The sequence below is a fragment of the Eulemur rufifrons genome, chromosome 7 (genome assembly GCF_041146395.1).
Source record: "Eulemur rufifrons isolate Redbay chromosome 7, OSU_ERuf_1, whole genome shotgun sequence".
Classification (NCBI taxonomy): Eukaryota; Metazoa; Chordata; class Mammalia; order Primates; family Lemuridae; genus Eulemur; species Eulemur rufifrons.
Genome location: NC_090989.1, coordinates 147,858,526 through 147,882,491, shown reverse-complemented (window position 1 = coordinate 147,882,491; position 23,966 = coordinate 147,858,526). Strand labels below are relative to the sequence as shown.

The 23,966-nt window shown below is 36.8% G+C and overlaps 1 protein-coding gene across 1 annotated transcript in view; it reads left to right on the top strand.

Annotated features, from left to right (window-relative positions):
- The window catches only part of ULK4 (unc-51 like kinase 4), a 561,027-nt gene that overhangs the window by 112,197 nt on the left and 424,864 nt on the right, over positions 1 to 23,966 (top strand). Inside the window, exons 20-21 of the mRNA XM_069475562.1 lie at positions 3,160 to 3,321; positions 11,776 to 11,958. Of these exons, the coding sequence (XP_069331663.1) occupies positions 3,160 to 3,321; positions 11,776 to 11,958 (345 nt within the window). The remainder of the gene's footprint in view (positions 1 to 3,159; positions 3,322 to 11,775; positions 11,959 to 23,966) is intronic.

Genomic DNA, 23,966 nt, shown 5'->3' with positions numbered 1-23,966 from the left:
TGAGAATTTACTACTTTTCATGATCAAGATTGTGTTCATATATGCTGTCTTATTTAATTCTCAAACTGCCTTGGGTTTTATTATCTCAATTTTATAGATAATGAAGCTGAAGCACAGAGATGAAAATGCCCAAGGATATATAGCTAGTACAGTGCAAAACTGTGGCTTGAAATTAGATATAGCTCAATATTTTCTCATTTTAAAAATCTTTTTACATGAAAAATACATAAATTTGGATTGAGAAAGTAATACACACATACTATAACAATCCAAACAATGCAAAAATGTCTAAAGTAGAATTAGTGGAGTCCCTCTCCTCACAACCCATACCTATTATAGTCATTAACAGAGTGTTGTGTGTCTTTTTGTGCCTTTCCTTCCCTTATATATTTACATATGTATATATGTATACTGTTAAGCAAATGTAGGATATTATACATATAATTCTTTAGTGTATTTTTTAGTATTTTAAATTAAGGTATAATTTATGTAATATAAAATGCTCAGATATATAATGTATGTGTATTGTAAATAGTTTTTCCGGGTCTGAGACACTATGAGGCTTAATGGTGTCATTATGAGCAGAAATAAAATTTTGATATTTAGTAACCTTTTTATGCTTATTGTGTTTTTGTCTTGTGTAAGAAAGCTTGGCCTACCCCAAGGTAGTCAAGATACTCTATGATCTCTTCTAGAAGCTTTATGGTTCTAACTTTTACATCTAAGTTTGTGATTCACCTCAAATTAATTTGTGAGTATGGAGTTTGCTGAGATGTTTTTTATGGCCCAGAACATGGTCTACCTTGGTGAGGGTTTCATGTGATTTTAAAAAGAATGTGTATTCTACTCTTGTTGAGTGGAGTGTTCTGTAAATGTCAAAGTTGGTTGATAGAGTTATCCACGTCTTCTCTGTCTTTACTGACTTTTTATCTCCTTTGTTGACTTATTATCCATCTTTTTTAACAGTGTCTGCCTCTAATTTATCACAGTTGACCTACAAATAATGATATACAAATTCATTTATAATATATATGAACCTTATATAATGTTAAAGCTGTATAACAGAACCTTATCATTATTATTATTTTTTATAGACAGGGTCTCGCTCTGTCACCCAGGCTGTAGTGCAGTGGCCTGATATAACTCACTGCAACCTTGAGGGCCTGGGCTAAAGCGATCTAACTGCCTCAGCCTTCTGAAAAGCTGGGACTATAGGTATGTGCTACCACCCCCAGCTAATTTGTTTTTGATATTTTGTAAGCCAAGGTATGGCTATGTTGCTAGGCTGGTCTGGAACCAGCTTCAAGAGATCCCTCCCCCTTCCACCTCCCAAAGTGCTGGGATTTAGGTGTGAGCCAACCTACCTGGCCCAGAACCTTACTTATATAATGTATGCAATGATATACAAGCTCATAGGAACTATTAATATATATAAAAACCTTACACTAGAATATTGTAGTAATTCTAGCCATTCTACTTTTGTCATACACTTACATCCACATATGTTGTAAACCTCATAATACATTGTTGTTATTTTTGCTTTAAACAGCTATGTTATAAAGAGGTTCAAACAGTAAGGAAAACAGCCTACTATATTTATTTACATATTAACCATTTTTATTCTTTTTTGTATTTCTAGTTTTCCTGTCAACATGATTCTCCTTCTGCCTGAAGGATTTCCTTTAATATTTCTGTAGTGCAGTTCTGCTTGTCATGAATTTGCTCAGCTTTTGCATGTCAGAAGAATTCATTTTACCTTTTGTTTTGAAAGATATTGTTGGGGTTTGTAGGTTGACTGTTACCTTTTTTTTTCTTTTGGTATATTCAAGATACTGCTCTACTATCTTCTGATTTGTATTGTTTCTGATGAGAATTTCCTGCCATCCTTATCTTGTTCCTCTCTATGGAATATATCTTTTTTACTCTAACTGCTTTTAAGGCTTTTTCTTTATTACTGTTTTTTAGCAGTCTGATTATGATGCACCTTGGTATGATATATGTCTTTGTTTCTTCTTCTTGAGGCTCATTGAAGTTTCTTAGGAATAGAGTTATTAGTTTTCACAAATCTTCAAAATTTTCAGCCAGTATTTCAAGTATTAGAGCCTTCCCCCCGTTAGGATTCCAGCTACACGTAGATCTTTTGAAGCTGTCTCACAGTTCACTGATGCTCTGTTCCTTTTTTTTTCTTATTTCTTCCTGTGTTTATTTTGGATAGTTTTTTTTTACTGCTAATTGCTCTGTCTTCAAGTTTAATCATTTAGTCTACAGTGTCAAATCTGTTCATCCTATCCACTGTATTTTTCCTATAAGACATAGCATTATTTGTCTCTAGACTTTTGATTTGGGTCACTTTTATGTCTTCTGTTTCTTTCCTTATGCTTTATGCTTTCCTCTTGAATATATAGACTATATTTATAATAGGCATTTAATATCTTTCTACTGATTCTATCATCATTTCTATTAGTTTTTTTCTTAAGTGTCATATTTTCCTGCTTTGCCTCCTTGGTAATATTTAGTTAGATGTCAGACACAGTGAATTTTATATTGTTGCGTGCTGATTTTTTTTTTTTTTTGTATTCTAATACTTTTGGGCTTTTTCTTGGATTCATTTATATTACCTGAAAATAGCTGGCTTCTTTTGAAGCTAACTTTTAAGTATTGTTAGGACCATCCAGAATAGCTTTTAGTCTAGGGTTAATTTGGTCACACCATTGAGGCAGTGTCTTCCTTAGGACTCTCCTTGATGTCCTGCATGTAGGTGATTTTTCCACTCTGGCTGATTGGTACACAAATTATTCTAGGCCTGAGTGATCTGAGGATTATTCTGCCTGTTCCTTATGATTTTTAAAATCATTTTCCAATTTTTGCATTATATTTATATTGTTTGTTTTCTAGACTATTTCAGCATTTTTAGTAAAACATGTATAGACTTATGTCATGCTAGCTTGCTAGACAATAATGAAATGATTATTTTTAATAGGTTTATAATAATCTGAAAGAGTTGCCACACCTTCTAAGATGCCTTAACGCATCCAGGGGCAGATGATACAGTCTTGGTATCATAATAACATTATTTGCAGAGGTTATGAAAAAATGACATGTATGCATTTCTCACACTAAATAATATTCTTTTAATCTCCTTGTTCTGTCTCTCTCCAGGAGGAACGTGTTGTGAATCACATGGCAGCAAAGATTATTGAAAATGTCTGTACTACCTTTTCTGCTCAAGCCCAGGGCTTTATTACAGGAGAAATTGGACCCGTTTTATGGTACCTATTCAGACATTCTACTGTTGATTCTCTTAGGATAACAGCAATATCGGTAAGATGGAGCATCTTTTGGGGGTATATCTGGGTATATTTAAACACCAAGTTTGAAGAAATGTACCAGCATAAGTTTAATTGAATAGGCAGGAAACTGAAATCTCAGAGTATAATAATAGTTGGTGAGAGCAATAACTTGATTTTCTCCTAAAGCAGAATTTAAAAAACTGGGTCTGGAAAACCTTGGAACTGTCAGGGAATTCCAACAGGACCTTGTTAGGACTATGATATTACGGTTTCAAAAACTATCTGGAAGTGGTAGTGGAAAATTGTGGCAGTAGGCAGGGTATAGGATTTAGTTTGTTATATTTTTAATGTTCCCTGACTTTTCCTGTTAGTGCCCTCATTCAGATTTTGTGTTAAATGGGTTTATCATATGGTTCAGATGAATTTAATGTTCAGGCATCTGTGGTTTTGCAGTTTTTGTGTTTTGATTGGTTGTTTATTACTTTGCTCACATGGTTATAATGACTTGGTATAAAGAATAATTACGAAGATATATTAATATGCTTGTATTAATTTAATACTCTTGAACAAATATAACGCTCTCTCATATGATTTATTTAAATACCTCTTTGAATTACCAATCTCATCTGGGCTCTCCACATTATATGGCACCCTCGCTGTACCTCTAGTCAGCTCGCTCTTGTACTTCTCTCTGTGGCAATTTCACACCTTATGTTCTTTCCTGAAACCTCCAGTCCCAAACATTCACCCTGCATCCTCACTGAATGACTTGCCGCCTACTGCCCAGGGCAAATGAATCGTCTGCCATGTAAGTATACCTGTTGACATGCACACCTGTCTTCTCTCAGTTCTTTCCCTCCTGGTACAATGGACAAGTTGTCCTTTCTTCTGTCAGAGATAAACCTCTTCCTGTTTCTCCAAATATTCTTCCTGGTCCCTTCTTGGGAACCTCATTTGAGATTAAAAATGGTTATTTTTGCCCTTTCCTACATTTCGAATTTCTCCTTCTCTGCTAGATCCTTCCAGTCAGCATTCAGGTGTTCTTTAATTTGCTCTGTTAAAAACAACACCACAGAACACACACAAACATGTCAGAAGTCCCCAGGCTGCATATCCCCACTTCACAGCCATACCTCTTTACAGAATTGTTGCCACATACTGTTGCTCCTTTCCGGCCCATGTTTCCTCCTCAGCCCAATCTGGTACCTGTCCTAAAAATGCCAGTGAAGTTGATCTTGATAAGGTTACTAATGACTTTAATGTTGCTAAATCCTGAGGATATGTTTCAGTTCTTACGTTACTTATGTAATCTTAAAAATCAAGGGATTAAAAATCCTGCTTCCTGAATATCATTAAGAAAGTACATATGACATTCGGCTCACACATACACATCTGTTTCAGGAGCCACGTGTTTTCAAAATCAAGAAAGAAATCCTACAGCTAATTATGGTATTAATAATTACAGAGTAATTATCAGAAAAAGTACCATAAAGAGTTACAAGGTTTACCAGTGAACTTTCTCGAGGCATCTTTGAATCATATTTTAAGGCATCCATTTTAATCCTGGGCCTTTTAAAAAAAAAAATCTGTCTTGCTTTAATTGGATTTATGTTATCATTTTCATCTTTGTACTCAGCATGGCTTCTTTTCTTGGTTAAGTTTTTCCAATTGTTCCCATCATAGTCTCATACCTAGTCCTTCTTTTCTTCATCTGACTCATCAAGCTTGGCTCTTTGATCTTGGGCTGCTTATACTTTGTTCTTAGCATTCATCTGAGTCATTAATTTTTAACTGAAATTTTGCGAGTTGCCCCAATAATGTTTTCATTTTCTTTCCTGCTCCAGGATCTTATTCAGGAGTGTGTGTTGTATTTTGTTTTTATAGCTCTGTAGGCCTCCTTCAGTCTGACACAATCCTTTAGTCTTTGTTTATTTCATATCATTACAATTTTAAAGAGTACAGAGCTTTTATTTTGTAGGGTGAGGCTCAGCTTGGGTCTGTCTAGTGTTTCCTCATTAAATCTCTATAGCATCCGTTGATGACTCCTAACTGTACCAGATATCTTTATTGTGGTTGCCACGTGATGATCATTTGTATTGTTCCTTTTACATTAGGGACAAATATTTTCTATAAAAGACCAGATAATAAAAATTTGAGGCTTTGTAGGCCACATATAGTCTCTGTATTCTTTTTGTTTGTTTTGCTTTCAATAACCCTTTAAAAATGTAAAAACCATTCCTTTTGCCTTGATCATGAGCTATACAAAATCAGGCCATATGCCTTAATTGGAATTCTATTTTGAGGACGCACTTTCTCTTCTCCTGCATTTATGTATGTATGTATTTATATCATTATGGACTCATGGGTATCTATTTTATTCAGTGAATTGTAATGTGATGCTACTACTATTTATTGTTCAAGGACTCAAATCATCCCAGATTTGGTGAATGGGATCTCTTCAAGTTGGCTTCTGTGTCTTTACCTATTTCTAGCATTGTTGGAGCACTTCTTTACCTTCTCACACCATACAGTGTTCTGGGCTCATTTTCTACTTTTCCTGCACCAGCCCCGGAATCAGTCATTTGTCCAAGAAATCCTTAGTATTGAGAGATGAAGATTTGCGTGCTCTTTGTGCTCATTGCTGGGGGTGGGGGTGGGGATCATGTCATTGTTTCTAGGCCTTCTTAATGTTCAAAGCTAGATAAAGTATATATACCCGTAATACATGTTTATATTTTTAAAATATGTGTCATTGTACATATTTGGGGAAAAAAAACTCTCATGAATTTATATTGATACTTGTATTAAAATTTTAATACCTCAAGATTCTTTTTAGTCTTTCTCTTTCCATGTTTGTAAATCCATTCTTGGAGAGAAACCGGGTTCCTATTATTCTCAGTATATGTACAGATTTGCTCACTCAGTCAACTTATTTCCGTAGTGTTAAAAACTCCTGTCTACTCTGGCTGCCTCCTCCAGGTTCCCCTCCATCTCCCTTGCTACTGCCACTGTGCTTCCTGCACCTCGCCTTGGCACAGTGCTCTCTTTTCCCTTGTTGCCCCCCTTCCTCAGACTGATGTACTGACACGGGGGTTGGAGGGGAGGGAAGGTTAGGGAAAGCAAAGGCCTAGAAGTCATCTTGGGGACTTGGCCTTCCCTTAACTCCTTACACTTCACTGTTTACAACGAGCTAGTCAGCCGGCCTGTGATCCTGATTCCTTGGCATCTCTCAGATCTGTCCACCTCTCTGTGGCTGTTTAGCTGCCCCCATCATCCAGGCCACCACCATCTCTCACCTGGACCACTGCAGTAGCTTTCTAAATGGTATTGCAAAGGGCAGTGTCATGCCCCACCAATTCCAATATCCACACAGTCATCTTTGTAAAATCATATCTCCTGCTCTTGTCTGCTTAAACTTTTCAAAGCTTTCCATTTTTTTTGAAGGATTGATAATACTTTATTCAAAGTACTAGGTAGAAGTCAAGAATTGGTGAGTGCTTTCAGTTATAGGGTAATGTTTAATATTTAAAGCATATAGCACATTTTGCTTAATAAATTAGTTATGTTAGTTTATTTTATTAATGATGCCTTATAAATTGTAAACTAATTGAAATCTGGGGCTATGTTTTGTTCATCTCTCTCTCAGTTTGATATCAGGCCTCTTGATTGCAAGTTAGGGCTTTTCTTGCAAAGATTAAGAGGGAGCCTCCTCCTGTCTCACGTGTGAGTAGAGGGCAAGGTTAACATCAAGCCCCCTTCTTTACTTGGAGACAAAAATAGGCCACAAAGGTCCTGCTAATATAAAAGGGGGAGGCATAAGATAAAAGGAGGGCAGAATATAGCATGAGGTCATCGTTTGTAGATATTAAGAGAAAGTTATTCTATCATAATCTTAAGAAAATTGCACCTATGCTGTAAACAGAATTACATGAAGATTTATTAGAGATGAGGTTATAGAAACTGAGAATATGTGTCTGGAAGATACTTCACACACATTCCTGGGGAGGAATGACAAGTGCTTCCTAGCTGGGCTGGCTTACGGAGCCAAACTGCCTTCTCAATGTCTTTTCCCATATTCACCTCTCAGAAATATGTCCTGGACCCACTTGGTGATAAAGATCAAAATTCTTAACATGACCTTCAAGATCATGTATGATTTGGCCCCTGCCTACTTCTTCTGTTTCATCTCTTAGCACTCATCACTGTGTCTCAACCAAACTTATGTTCAGACATTTTCTAGAATTTTTCTGCCTCAGGAACTTTCCCCTTGCTGTTCCCTGTGCCTGGGTGCTCTCTGCTGGCTTTTCACATGGCCGACTCCTCATCTTTCAAGTCTCCGCTTAAGTGTCACCTCCTCAGTTAGGATGTCCCTGTCTTTGTTCTCTCCCCTCTAATGAACACAGCTGTATTTATTTAACTTATGCACAGTTTTTCCCATTAGAGTGCCAGTTCCAGAGAGATAGGAGCCCTGCTTGTTCCTTTTCTGAGCACATGGTAGGTGCTCCATAGATATCTGCTGACCAAATGAATGAATGAGTTGGTGGAGGATAGCGTTGCTCAGTGCTGAGGCAGCAACCTGCTCCTTGTTCCAATTGTAACTGTCTGCATTTACTGCCTCTGTCACTGATTACCTGACCCATTTCTCCTATTGATTTCTTGGCCCCGTAGATTCCTCTACACTGGTGTGGCCCCCAGATCAGCAGCATCAACATTACTTGGGAATTTGTTAGAAATGTAGTTTTTTGGGCCCCAACCCAATGCTACTGAATCAGAATCTCTGGGGGTGGTGAGGGAGGAGGGTAGGAAGAGAGGCCCAGGAATCTGCATTTCAACAAACTTCCAGGTGATTTTGCCTGCTGAAGTTTGAGAACCACTGCCCTAGACCTTGGAGCTCTTAAGAAATACTGGCGTGGCCTGGAGCAAAAGATGACTAACTTCCCCTTACCACTCAGGAGGGGCCACGTTGGTAGGTATTGGTAGTTGGAGGGAGTGGACCTGACTTGGGGAATGCATTGAATAGATCAAAGTGATTCCTGGAATTATTGGGAATCTCTATAGGAACCACAGTGGGAACCAGAGAAACCTGTAGAGTTAGGTTGAGTTAAAATGGTTCCTATGAGGGAGATAACTGGAGTAATCATAGTTACTGACACACTGAGAGGAAAAGATGTCAAAAGTGAAGTATGCAGGGTAGTAGGTCTCATTGGGGTTGGAGGAGAGCTTTTCAAGCAGCATTGACTGCTTCCTCTTCTCTGTCCATCCACCCCCTCCCCCTATTCTGGTACATCTTAAGATCTCTCAGGGGTCAAATGAGAGTATGTGTAGTTTGAAAAAACTCTCAGGGTAATTTTATATGACATCAAAAAATCATTTGGAAGACCAAAAAGAAAACTATTCTTAAACCTTTTCTTCCTTGGTGATTCTGTTCATGTTTTTAATAGATACGCAGCCATCAATTTTGAATGAGTCTATTTCTTGGAAACTGCTTTTATTAAACAGACTGTAAGAAAACCCAAATTCTAGAGGTAACACTAAATGTTCATTTTGAAGTGAATTTTGAACTGGAACTGTTCTCTCCAGTTTTAACACAGTCTCAAATTCTGTTGTAGTAAGTATAATACTTCAAAACCAAATCACTGAAGATAAGACTTGATATTTGATTTTTTGATTCAGAACTATGGGCACTTGAGCACTAATGTACTCTTAAGGCTCTGTGCCTCTTCTCAGTTGCTCTGATGCTCTCAACTGAGTTCGAAATTCAGAAGCAAATTAAAGATTATTTTCTCCATGAGCTTTTCAAAATGGAAAGTCTATTAGGCTCTTGAGTGGCATTCTGAGGAAGAGACATTCTAGTTGCCCTCATATTGCTTTGAATTCTACTGAGAAGTGGTCTGGGCAAATCTTTCGTCAAGAAATTTCCCCATCATAATTAGGCAGGGATTTTATATCAATAGAAAGTCAGTTTTGCTGTGCCAGTTCCTGCAAGAATTGTTATTGTGCTAATGAGACATGGTTTTGCTGTGTTGATGTCACTATTCGGAGGATCCTAGTTTGCTTGAAAAATTCTGATTGTAGTATGATCTTTAGGGACATCATTTAAAATGCTTTTTTAGAAAAAATACTTGGATTAGGAAAATAATTAAACAATTCTGTATTTATTTCATAAATAGAAATTTTCTTAGATTCATTGCAAAAAAGTTTTTAAAAACTTTCATAATTCTTTAATCAGAACCAGCTTTTCAAAAAGTGAGTTTATTTTTCGTCTTCCTATTTTCAGATATTACTGCTTCTTTTCTACTGAAACTTAAACAATTTGGATTTTAGATTCAAAGAACCCTACTTCTATATTTCCTAAACTATGATATATACTTTACCCATCTGTAACTCCCTTGGAAGAAAGAAGGGAGACTGAAATATTATTTGAAAGGCACCCAAAATAGAGTTTAATTATTTGATGGAATTTCATTCTGATACACCAGTCTTTAAATGAATATAAATTCCTGGTATATGGTTGAAGTGAAATCAGCGATTATTAAGACAGAATTTTTCAAGTGTCTCATATGATAGTTCCACAAGGAAAGGGATACTGTTTGTTTTTAGGGAAAAGTATATAGTTAATGCTTTGTAAATTCTAATTATTTGGGTATATTTTGTACACTTGTTTACTTCATAAGTGGCAGTAAATATATACATTAATAAAGCAAACTTTCTTGTAAATGTTTATTTCAGTATAATTTTTAAAATGTCTAATATAGTCATTGGCATTGGAATGTAACTTTATAAAATTACTATAAAAATAATATACATTCATTTGAAAGATTTCAACAGCACAGACATAAAAGGTTGAAGGCTCTTCATGGACCCTTTTCTACCTTCTGCCTCTCAGTCCCCCTCTCAAGAGAAAGCATCTGGAGAAAGTCCTAGATTTTCACTGATGCTGGTTATATTTACTGTTTACTTTCTGACTATAATAAAGTCACACTAGCATTTTCATGAAGATTGGAAATAAGGTTTAGCATTATGTAAAAAACATTTACTTTAAAGAATTTCATTTTGGGGAAAGATTGAGTTTTATACCAATCAATACATATTTTCCTTATTTTATCAATAGGAATAACTTTTAAAGGAAATTCATTCTTAGAGATAGAAAAAATGTCTAATTTTTTTCCCAAGACTTTCAAGAAAATGAAAATATTTTTGAAAGTCTTTTATCTTTTATATCTCCCTCCGGTTCACTTGACATCACATTTCTAACAATTCTTCTTATATTTGATCTTTTCATTGTTAATCAAGGCTATAAATCTGTATAAAATATAACTCAGGGAAAAGGAGCTTAAATGCCATTAATTATAATGAGTTTTTAAACATAAAACTATTCTTAGCTTACGTTTATTTCTGTCTTTGCAGTCTCTCACATACACGTGGACTGTCACCATCTCTTTTTTTCCTTAACTTTTGAGGGCTTCACTTTGCTTATGGCATAAAATTTAAAGTTCCTAGCTAGCTTTGTCGACCAACTCTGGCTCCAGCCTGCTTTTCTAGATGGATCATCAGGTTTTCTTCTGTCCTACTTCACACCTCCTTTCCTACACCCAAGGTATGTTCTAATTGCTTCAGACAAATTGCCCTTCCTAGAGCATGCTTTGCATCTTCATGTCTCCATGTGAGCACTTGTTCTGTTCTTTCAGGCTAGAATTTTCGTTACTCACTTTTCCACCTATTTCCCACCTACCCTTCAAAAACTGGCTCAATATTATCTTCTTTATGTAGCTTTTGTTCACTTGCTTTTCCTTTCTTTCCAGGCATAATTTATTGAGCCCACTTCTATTACAACACTTATTATATTCTGTTAGTTTATTATAAGTTTCATGTGTAATAGTCTATGAGCAATTTAGGAATAGCTCTGGGGTCTGACTATATTGGTTTAAATTTCTGCTCTGCCACCGACAACATTCAAGTGGGACTATACACTTTTGGGTAAGTTACTTAGGCACTGTATGCCTTAGTTTTATCGTCTATAAAAGGGCAATGATACTGCTTTTTTAAATATGTTGTCAGGAGAATTAAATGAGATAATATTCAGATATTCTCAGTGTTCTTCACATCGTGAACAATAAAATGTTCGATATTAATTTTTATGACTATTTTTTCAGCACTTAGTTCATTGTCTACACAAAGGAGGTGTTTAATAATGTGTTTTATTACTTAAAGGGAAGTTTTACTATATAGACTTATGAATTATCAATTTAATGGTTACTATGATAGTTTCTAATGTTTTAAAACAACTTGAGTTTTTTTTGGCAGCTGGATTATTACTTTGTTTTTAAATTTGCTGAAAATTTCCAACTTTCTTGTGCCAAAATAAATAATAAAGGAGCAAGGTTAAGCACCTTCTGTTCCATTGCGCAGAAGCATGTGTTGCCTTTTGGAGGAATGGTTGATGCACTTAGAGTTGTCTGACAGATCTGTTCTCCTGTCTCTGTAGGCCTTGTGTAGGATCACTCGCCATGCTCCTACTGCCTTCCAGAATGTTATTGAGAAGGTGGGACTGAACTCAGTCATAAACTCCCTGGCCTCTGCCATCTGCAAAGTTCAGCAGTACATGTTGACCTTATTCACTGCCATGTTGTCCTGTGGGATTCATCTTCAAAGACTAATCCAAGAAAAGGTTTGACTGAGATTTCACCTGTTACTCTACTTTAACACTTGTTGTTTTCTCCTACAGTTTCAGTGGTTCAGCAACTAATGACATCTCTGTATAATTTATTTTTCATTCTGGGGGGCTTTTTTGAACTTTGCCAAACCTGTACCACAGAGCATTCATCTGAAGATGTTATAAGAGTCTTTTAGTAATTAAAATAGAAATCCAGTAAATGGCCTCTGCCTGCTTATTTTATTTTAGTAATAAAAAATTGGACAATTTTGAGTTCTTTCAATACACTGGTATTTCTTATGCCTTATCAACCCCCGGCCCCATCTCTTTTTCTCATATCCTTTGCCTTCCTTCGGGAGGGGTCCCTTTATATTTTCTGCTTACTCTGACCTGTTTTTATTCCTTTAGAGCCCCCTCTCTCTGATTTTAGCTTAGTCCCCTTCTAGCCCTTTAATATGCCTTTATTTTACATACAGTAGAGTTTGTAGGTATTAAATTCATATCATAGAACCGAATAGCTATAAAGGGGTCTCTATAGTAGCCTTTCTCAAAGTGCCTTCTCTAGCCCCTTGCTCTAAAGAGTGATCTCTGGACCAGCAGCACTGGCATCATTTGGGAGTATATCGGGCAAGTGTGTTGGAAATGCAGATTCTCAGGCCCCTCTGCAGACCTGCTGAATCAACATTTTATTGAGATCGCTAACCAATTTGTTTGACTTGTATGGCTTGAGAAGCCCCGGCTGAGAATATTAGTATTTTGTGAAGTGTTAACAGGTGAAAAAGTGGACCATGGTGATACATAAATTTGGAAAGCAATGAATCAAAGTTAGATATTTTCAATTGTATGACTTTTCCCAGTTTTGAATACGCTAATATGTGTTGCGTATCTTCCTGAGGGGAAAACAGTGTGTAGCATTCTTTAAACTTACTTTTTAAAATATGGTGCGCAGCATTCTTTAGACCAATCATCCGTTTTTTCCTAGGGATAGGGGAGTACACCTTTCAAATCAGAGTTTTGCAAAACAAAGTGAAAGTAATGCTGCTCGGAAGTTTAGAAAGGAGCCACTTAAATACACTATTTACCATGGTTCTTCTGCATTAAATATGACATGTTAAATTTTGTTTTTATAACTAAAGTTAAAATTTCAATAACTATTATGAATCATTATCAGATTTACATAGTAAACTTGATGTGTAAAAGTTCAAATAGAGAGCTAACCATTTCTTGCTTTTACTGTAATTATTCTGGTTTTGATTCTGCTAAGAAGTTTGTCTCAGAGACACATATTTTTTCAACCACCTGTGTGTCTAGTTTTTGCTATTTAATTTTCTAAGTCATTAAATATTCTTATTGTATTAGAAAAAGTAACACTTGAGTAGTTACACTTTGTAAGTTGTGGTAAGATAGGCTGAAAGTTTTGGAAGAGTTTTTTTTTTTCTTCACCCTTAGCACAGACATGGGTTGCTTAAGCCTCAAATATAATATTTCACAAAGACAGTAAAGTAGGATGCATTAATTAATATGATTTTTAATTATTTTATAATATATAACTGCTATTCCATATATCTTAAAGATAAGAATTAATGAACAATTAAATGTGCAGAATGATAATCTTTTGCTTTTGATTAGTATTAGTACTTTTTATTTTTTTATATATGTATAGTTTTAGAGATGATCTCACTCTGTAAGCACGGGCTGGAATGCAGTGATGTGATCATAGCTTACTGTAACCTCAAACTCCTGGGCTCAATCTATCCTCCTGCCTCAGCCTCCCAAGTAGTTAGCACTGCAGGTGTGCACCACCATGCCTGGCTAATTTTTTAAAAAGTTTTTTTGTAGAGATGAGGTCTCATCATGTTGCCCAGGCTGGTCTCAAACTGCTGGCCCCAAGCAGTCCTCCCACCTTGGCCTCCCAAAGTGCTGGGTTTACAGGTGTGAGCCCCCATACCCAGCCCATCTTAACCATTTTTAAGTGAACGGTTAAGTATATTCATGTTGTTGTGAAACAGATCTCTAGAACTTTTTCATCTTTCAAAACTGAAACTCTATACCCATGAAACATTTTCGGTGATGTACAATAAAATTCTGGATTTTATTTACATCTATTTTAGTAGGAACCTTCTACACCGACACAGAATTGGCACAGGGAAAGAGGGTGCTGCCTTCTTACTGCCAGGTTGGGGTAGAAGCACAGGTCCCCAGTGGACTTCTTTTGACACTTCAGGGGTTAGAAGAGCCCCCTTTTACTGCTGGGCAAGAGTAGGAGGTCAGGCTTTCCACGAGACCACCTCCGGTGCCATCCTGGCTATCAGGGGCAAGGACTCCTCATTATTGCCGCCACTGACTCTGGTGGGGTGGGAATGGATTCTGGTGGAAGGTAATGAAGGTGCTGTCTTTCCACTCCGTCTTTTCTGATTCTCATGGCAGGGGAAGGGGGCAAGCTTGTTACTGCTATACCATATATGGGTGGAGGCCTAGGCTCCTCATATGGTCTTTACTGACACAGTGGCTGGGAGGGGGGCCTTGCTATTGTTGGATTGGGATCAAAGCCCCAGATCTCTACTTGGTCTTTTCTGACACCATTCTGGCAGAGGATAATGTTGGGGCACCTTGTTATGATCACATGTGGTTCAAAGTCTAGGCTCCCTACTTGCCCTTTATTGATGGAGATTAGGATGTGGTTTTTCTGTGGCGTTTGGCTGAAGTGGAGTAGCTGTTGTCTAAAAGTTTTCTCACTTGCTAGGATGCCCCTTTCTTGGTCCTTCGGCTTGAGAGAGAGCTGGTTTTTCTTGTGTGTTTGTGTGTATGTGCCTGTTGGTGTTTCCAGGCTTCTCCATTCTCCAGCACTCAATATGGGACATAGGAGGCAAAAGACAACCCAGCAAATGCGTTGCTGTGCCCATCCTCAGGTCTTGAGGCCCCTGGCTGGTCTGCCACCGTCTCTCCAACTTGTAGTCTTCTTATTCTTGTTTTATATATAATGTCCACAGTTTTTAGTTTAGTGGTAGGAATAAAGAAAAGTACATCTTCTCTCTCTTGTCACATAGGTTTTTAAATGTATCTGTTATACCTCAGTGTAATATACAATGAATTTTCACTTAAAACTCAGTTTTAAGGTTCTATTTTTTATTAATTAAAAATATTTACCATTTATTCTACATTTACTTGGGGCCAAATGCTTACTGATTTGTAACTCTGAGTCTTTCGCAGATGAGAGACTTAGTGTGTTGAATAATTTTGTCAAATTCATGGAGGATAGAAGTGCTGGGTATCAGTGCTCATGCCCTAACAGAAGGCACAGACAATAAACAAGGAAACACAGTAATTCTGGATAGTGTTAGTGCTCTGAAGAACATAAGAGAGGGTATGTGATAGAGTGATGGGGGTGGTGGTCTGTGTGTCTGTGAGGTGGAAGCAGACACTATTAGCCTGGGGTGGGTGGGTGAGTCAGGGAAGGCCCTCTGAGAAGGTGCATTCCAACCCTGACTGATGAGGAGGAGCTTGCTGTGTGAAGATCTGGGGCCAGAATTTTGTGATTTAGCGTCCCGAAGTGTGAGAGATCTTGGGGAGATCTGGGAAGACAAAGAAGACCAGCTGAGTTGGAGGAAGGAGCATGAGAGGAGGCTGGGAAGTTGGAAGAACACCCTGATCACATAGGCTTGTGATATTGGTCTTCCTAAAGGTTTCCTTTTTTTTAAATTTTTTTGACACAGTGGCCATTGTTTTATTTTTATTTAAAGTAGAGAAAAATGCATGCATTTGTCAACACATGTGTGTTTGAGGTGCAGGTTTACCAACCTTATTATTGCTGAGTTGAGGTTGATAGGTCAGAATGAGCAGACGAGGAAGGGACCCAGGAGCAAATACAAAGTGTGCTGCTTCCTGTTGGACAGGGAGAAAGAACTGCACATGGTGTTCTTTTTGGGGAACTGATGCCTGTATATTATAGTCTTTTATTTAAATTGAAATTCAATTTCCAGAAGATGTCCATTCTCATCCCTTCAAATAAATTGCTGGCTCTAAAGAAGAAAACGAAATTAGCTGTAATCTCACTACCCAGCAATAATTATTGGTAACATGTTGGTTTATCTCTTTTTAGTTTTTGTCTGTGTCTATGTATTTTATGCACACATTGACAAAGTTAAGATAAAATTGTGTTGATTTATCTTGGTATTTTCATGAGTATGTTACTATGTCATTAAACACCTCAGAACATTTTTTAGATTTCGTATGATTTATTTTGGGAAGCTCCAATAATTTAACTCTTTCTAAAATATCAAACTGTTTGCCTTCCATATTTTGGTTCCTATTCACCCCAATGCAGTGAACATCTTGTTACATACACCCTTGTGTTCACCTGTGATAGATTACCTCAAGTGTTACACACATTTATAAGGCTCTGCATTAATATTGCTTGATTGTTTTCTACAAAGGTAGATGATGTGAGTACAATTTACTTATAATTTAGCCATCAGTCATTTAAGCCATATGCTATATTTCTCTTACAATAAAATCTAGAGTTTAGGACTATTAGCAGAATACTTTATGCTTTCATAGTTATTTGCAGTTAGTAATTAATCTCTGATTCTATGTGTGAAATATCTAACTGTGGCCAGGTTTTCATCTTAAATTACATTAACTAGATAGTATAGTCTATTCCCTTGTGGATCATATTAATTTTCTTGAGTGGATATTTATATATTGAAGGAATTTGTTTGGTTCACACTATTACCTATTTGGGTATCCCTGTCCATAGACGATGGTTATCCAGCAGCCATTTGCATTGCTGGTGCTTGATTTATTTTGTCATCATCTTTAAAATGATTTGCTTGCCCATAGATGCACTAAATGGCAGAAGATTTCTTTATCTAAAACAAGTGTTAGTTCCATACACTGTAATGTAAAAAGTGAGTGATCATAGCTGTGGTGAGACGGAACTTTTTTTTTTTTTTTTTTTTTGAGACAGTGTCTTAGTTCTTTTGCTCAGACTGAAGTGCAGTGGTACAATTATAGCTCACTGTAGCCTTGAACTCCTGGGTTCTAGCGGTCCTCCCACCTCAGCCTCTTAAGTAGCTGGAACTACAGGCGTGCACCACAACACCCAGCTAATTTTTAAATTTTTTTGTAGAGATGGGGTCTCGCTGTGTTGCCAAGGCAGGTTTTGAACTCCTGGCCTCCAGTGATCCTCTCACCTTGGCCTCCCAAAGCTCTGGGATTACAGACCTGAGTGAGTGTGCCTTGCCTGAGAGAGGGCTCTCTTGATTTACAAATCAAAGTTACAAACCATTTTCCCATTTTTTCCCCCAAACACTTAACAGAAAACTTTTCAACCATTGGTAGATGGTACTTGATATGTGATTCCTCAATCACTGCTAGATGTAGAGAATGGATTACCTTTTTACAATTCAGATGTTGGAATCACTGAACATGAAGCCTCTGGAGGGCCTGACCAGGTATAAGAAAAAACCTGGTAGGTTAGTTGTGAATTTCTTTACTAGTTCTTGCACTGTAAACTTTTTTTTTTTTTTTAGTTTGTAGTTATATTTTTCTGGTTCTTCCAAGCTGTTAATATATTCTGCAAATATTTGACCATCAAGATACAGGGCTGGAGGAGTTTGTGAGCTTGTGGATGGGCTGTTTATTGGGGAGAAAGATATTAGATGTGGTCATTATAATTTATTTTTTATTTTTTTTAAATTTTTAAATTTTTTATTTTTATTTTATTTTTATTTATTTTTTATTTTTTTTTTTTATTTCATCTTATTGTTATGGGGGATACAGAATTGCAGGTTACATAGGTTGCGCATGTACCGCCTTTCCCCCCAAGTCAGAGCTCCAGGCGTGTCTGATCCCCAGATAGTGGGCGTTGCACCCATCATGTAGGTATATATCCCTCCCTTCCCCACCCCCCCTCCCGAGTCAGCACCTTCAAGCGTTACCATTCCCCAAATGGTGCGCAATGCACTCATTGTGTAGGCATACCCCCATCCCCTCCCCCGCCCCCCACCTCAGTCTGATATCCGATTGGTGTCATTCCCAGATGTGTATTTAGGTGATGATCAGGGAAACCAATTTTCTGGTGAGTACATGTGATGCTTGTTTTTCCATTCTTGGGATACTTCACTTAATAGAATGGGTTCCAGCTCTCTCCAGGAGAACCATAGAGATGTCGTATCTTCATTATTTCTTATAGCTGAGTAATATTCCATGGTATACATATACCACAGCTTACTAATCCAATCATGTATTGACAGGCATTTGGGTTGTTTCCACATCTTTGCTATTGTGAATTGTGCTGCTATAAACATTCGGATACATGTGTCTTTGTTACAGAATGACCTTTTTTCCTTTGGGTATATGCCCAATAATGGGATTGCTGGGTCAAATGGCAGGTCTACTTGAATCTGTTTAAGATACCTCCATAATGCTTTCCACAGGGGTTGCACTAGTTTGCAGTCCCACCAGCAGTGTATGAGTGTTCCTGTCTTTCCACATCTACGCCAACATGTCTTGTTTTGGGATTTTTTTGATAAAGGCCATTCTCACTGGGGTTAAGTGATATCTCATTGTGGTTTTGATTTGCATTTCTCTGATGATTAGGGATGTTGAGCATTTTTTCATATGTTTGTTAGCCATTCTTATATCTTTTTTTGAGAAATTTCTATTCATGTCATTTGCCCACTTTTTGATAGGGGTGTTTGATTTTTTCTTGCTGATTTTCCTGAGTTCTAAATAGATTCTTGTTATCAGTCCTTTATCTGATGTGTAGTATGCAAAATTTTTTTCCCATTCTGTAGGTGGTCTGTTTATTCTCTTGACTGTTTCTTTGGCTGTGCAGAAGCTTTTTAATTTAATCATGTCCCATTCATTGATTTTTGTTGCTGCTGTGATTGCCTTGGGGGTCTTCTTCATAAATTCTTTGCCTAGGCCAATGTCTGTAAGAGTCTTTCCTACATTTTCTTCTAGAATTCTGATTGTATCACGCCTAAGGTTTAAGTCTGTTATCCACCGTGATTTGATTTTTGTGAGAGGTGAAAGCTGTGGGTCCTGTTTCAGTCTTCTACAGGTGGCTAACCAATTCTCCCAGCACCATTTATTGAATAGGGATTCTTGTCCCCAGAGTATATTCTTTCCTGCTTTGTCAAAAATTAGGTGACTATATGAGGATGGTTCTATATTTGGATTTTCTGTTGTGTTCCACTGGTCTGTGTCCCTGTACTTGTGCCAGTACCAGGCAGTTTTAAGAACCACGGCCTTGTAGTATAGGTTGAGGTCTGGCAAATTACTACCTCCCATTTTGTTTTTGTTGCTTAAAATTGCTTTTGCTATACGGGGTCTTCTTTGATTCCATACAAAGTGTATAATTATTTTCTCTACGTCTGTGGAGAATGATGTTGGTAATTTAATAGGGATTGCATTGAATCTGTAGATCACTTTGGGTAGTATAGACATTTTAACAATGTTGATTCTTCCGATCCACGAGCATGGTATATTTTTCCATCTATTTGCAAGTTCTGCTATTTCTTTTCTCAGTGTTTCATAGTTTTCCTTATAGAGGTCCTTTACCTCTTTAGTTAGGTATATACCTAGATACTTTATTTTCTTTGTTGCTATTTTGAAGGGTATTGAGTCTTTAATTTGGTTTTCCGATTGACTGTTATTGGCATATATAAATGCCTCTGATTTGTGTATATTAATTTTGTAGCCTGAGACTTTGCTATATTTGTTAATTAATTCCAGGAATCTCATGGTTGAATCCTGGGGGTTTTCCAGATATAACATCATATCATCAGCAAAAAGTGAGAGTTTGATCTCTTCCTTCCCTATTTGGACTCCCTTGATTCTGCTCTCTTGCCTGATAGTTCTTGCAAGGACTTCCAATACTATGTTGAAAAGTAATGGGGACAGTGGGCAGCCCTGTCTGGTTCCAGTTCTAAGTGGGAGTGCTTTCAATTTTTCGCGGTCATTATAATTTTCCTTAGTTATAATATCTAAAAACTTAATGTAGCCAATGCTAATTTAATTTTATTTTTGTCAGATTGTATTTTATAACTTTAATGGATTTTAAGGTTTACATGTATAATATAGAAAATTCAGAATATGTGGAATATAGAACACAGAAAGCTAAAGTGCTTACCTCCCTGAGGTAATCTCTGTAAAAATTTCAATATATATCCTTTCAAGTTTATATTTGCTGTGCACATATGTACACGCGCACACATATTCACATATTTCCCCCTTCCCTGCTGCCATGAACACATGCTATTAGAGTATTTTTTATAGAAATTGGATCAACTGTATGTTTGGTAACCCATATTTTTCATATTCAATGATATGTTAGGAGTGTGTGTCTAAGTCAGTTAATATAACTCTTCAATATCATTTTAAGCGGTTATGACATTCTATCATGTGAAGGTATCACAATTTGTTTCAATAGTTCCTTATTGCACATTTAAGAATTTCCATTGTTTTGCCAGGGAGAACATTCTCATGGCTAAATTCTTTTGTATGGACATCCTTAATAATTCCCTTAGGATAAACTTTAAGTAAAATTGCTAGGTTAAGTCTCATTTTAAAAAGTACTTTTGCCCTTGTAGCTTATATATAACACTGTAGTTTTATATATGTTTGCAAATAGCTACAGTGCCAGTAAAAAGTGTGATAAATTTGAATCCTAACTTTCACATATGCTAAAAATATTTTTTTATTTTCTTTTATTATTTCAGCATGTTATGGGGGTACATAAGTTTAGGTTACGTATATTGCCCTTGGCCCCCCCCCAATCAGAGCTTCAATCGTGTCCATCCCCCTGACAGTGCACATCCCACTCATTATGTACATATACACCCATCCCCTCCCCCACCCCACATCTGCCTGACACCCAATTAATGTTATTCCTAAATGTGATCTTAGGTGATGATCAGTGAAACCAATTTGATGGTCAGTACATGTGGTACTTATTGCCAAAAATATTTTGATTCAGAGTTTTGTTAAGTGCATGATTACAGTCTCTTCATATCTTTCGATTTTTCTATCTTTCAGATTTTTAGCCAAGATACTTAGAGGTCACATGGTAAATTATGGTTTTCATTTTTCACAATCTCCATCTTTTCAAATTCAGTGAACCAGTTATTTTGAGGTTTTTGAAAGTTGTGGCTCTGTTCTAAATATGGCCTCAGAAATCATGCCAGTTGCAAAATCTGCTTTGCCTTCTGACATCAGGATATCTAGTAGAACATGATTCTTTTTGGAGTTTAGAAAATCTAAACAGGACAAGAACAGAACCTGAAAAATATCTGTTTCTGACAGTGTCTCTGAGTAGATATCTTGCAAAACCCTCTCCTAGGCAAAGAATTTATGAAGAAGACCCCAAAGGCAATCACAGCAACAACAAAAGTAAATAAATGGGACCTGATTAAATTAAAAAGCTTCTGCACATCCAAAGAAACTGTCACAAGAGCAAACAGACAACCTACAGAATGGGAAAAAATTTTCGCATGCTACACATCCGAGAAACGGCTGATAACTAGAATCTTTTTAGAACTCAGGAAAGTCAGCAAGAAAAAAATCAGACAACCCTATCAAAAAGTGGGCAAAGGACATGAATAGAAATTTTTCAAAAGAAGACAGAAGTATGGCCAACAAACATGAAAAAAGGCTCAACATCTCTAATCATCAGGGAAATGCAAATCAAAACCGAAATGAGATGTCACTTATCTCCAGTGAGAATGGCCTTTATCAAAAAGTCCCAAAACAATAAATGTTGGCGTGGATGCAGAGAGATAGGAACACTCATACACTGCTGGTGGGACAGCAAACTAGTGCAACCTCTGTGGAAAGCAATATGGAGATACCTTAAACAGATACAAGTAGACCTACCATTTGATCCAGTAATCCCATTATTGGGCATCTACCCAAAAGAACAAAAGACATTCTGTAACAAAGACATCTGCATTTGAATGTTTATAGCAGCACAATTCACAATTGCAAAGATGTGGAAACAACCCAAGTGCCCATCAATCCTTGAATGGATTAATAAAATGCGGTATATGTATATCATGGAGTACTACTCAGCTATAAGAAACAATGGTGATCTAGCACCTCTTATATTATCCTGGATAGAGCTGGAACCCATTCTACTAAGTGAAGTATCCCAAGAATGGAAAAATAAGCACCACATGTACTCACCATCAAATTGGTTTCACTAATCATCACCTAAGAGCACATTTAGGAATAACATTAATCGGGTGTTGGGAAGATGGGGGGGGGAGGGGATGGGTGTATACATACATAATGAGTGCGATGCGCACCGTCTAGGGGATGGACACACTTGAAACTCTGATTTGGGGTGGGGGGGAGGGGGGGCAAGGGCAATATATGTAACCTAAACTTTTGTACCCCCATAATATTCTGAAATAAAAAAAAATTTTTGGACATGCTGGATAGTCCTTGTGAAGATATGCTTGAACTTGCAAAAAAAATGAAATAAAATAAAACAAACAAAACACACAGAAATATCCAGAATCTAACAATGAGGATGAAGTGAAAATCAGAAGGGCTACTGTGAGAGTAGTAGGGTGGCAGTCTCAGTTACCAATGGATATGTGTGTGTGTTTAATAATAGCTTCAAACATAAAAAAGGTTGAGAGAATAATATATACTCATCAGAAGTAATTTTTAATAGATGGACATTTTTGTTTCATTTATATGCCCTCTCTATTTCTACTTCATTTATATAATTTATATGTACTCTTCCACCCTCTGAATTATTTTGAAGCAAAACCCAGGCATCATATCTTTTTGTAATTACTTAATATGTATCTGTAGAAGACAAGGACTATTTCAAATAAATACATTCATAATGTCATTAAACACCAAATAATTAACACATTCTTAGCCACATGCCCACTCAGAGTTCACATTTTCTTGACTGTCATATAAATTATTTTTTTCTAGATCATCTGTTTGAGTCAGGATCAAGCCAAGTTTTTATTTCAGGTTGATTTTTCTCAATTCTATTTAAGTGTATAGGTTCCCTTACATCTTTTTTCCCCTCTTTGAAATGAATTTTTTGAGGAAACTAGTCATAGTTTCATAGACTTTTCTGCATCTGGATTTTACTGATTGAATTTAGTAAACACAGACAATATGGTGTCCCTTAACATGTAACTCCTGTATTTCTTGTATGCTGGTGGGTTTACAGGTTTGATTAGATTTAAATTTGAATTTTTTTGAGGGGAGGATAAAGATGCTTCATGGGTGATATGTGTTCTTTAAAGCAAAAGACACATAATAATTACTTGTCTCCTTTTCTGATGTTAAGAGTAAGCAGTGGCTTCAGGCAGGTTCAGTGCAATCTATTCGTTATAAATTTCCCTATCAGATTTTCACTTATTGGCTTTAGCAGCCATCAATGACAGTTATTTAGATGTATTATTTTATTATATGTTGATAGTCTGTCATTCTACCTTCATTTACTAATTACAGTTCCTCTGTAGGAAAGAAGTCTTATTTATCAACTATTTGGTTATACTGAGATAGAGATTATTTTATTTTTTTCTTTGATTTTATTTTTTTGAGACAGAGTCTCGCTCTGTCACCCCAGTTAGAGTGAAGTGGCGTCATTGTAGCTCATTGCAGCATCAAACTCCTTGGCTCAAGTGGTCCTCCTGACTCAGCCTCCCAAGTAGCTGGGACTACAGGTGCATGCGACCATGCCCAGTTAAAGTTTAAATTTTTTGTGAAGATGGCATCTCGCTAATGTTGCCAGGCTAGTCTGGAACTCCTGGCCTCAAGCAATCCTGTCACCTTAGCCTCCCAAAGCGCTGTTATTATAGGCATGAGCCACCATGCCTGGTGGGATTATTTGTTTTTTTTGTTGTTGTTGAGTTGAATTCCTTTTATATTCTGTATATCAGACCCTTGTCATCCATATTTTGCAAACATTTTCTTCCATTTGCTAGGTTGTTTACTTTGTTGATGATTTCTTTTGCTGTGCAGAATCTTTTCAGTTTAATTAAATA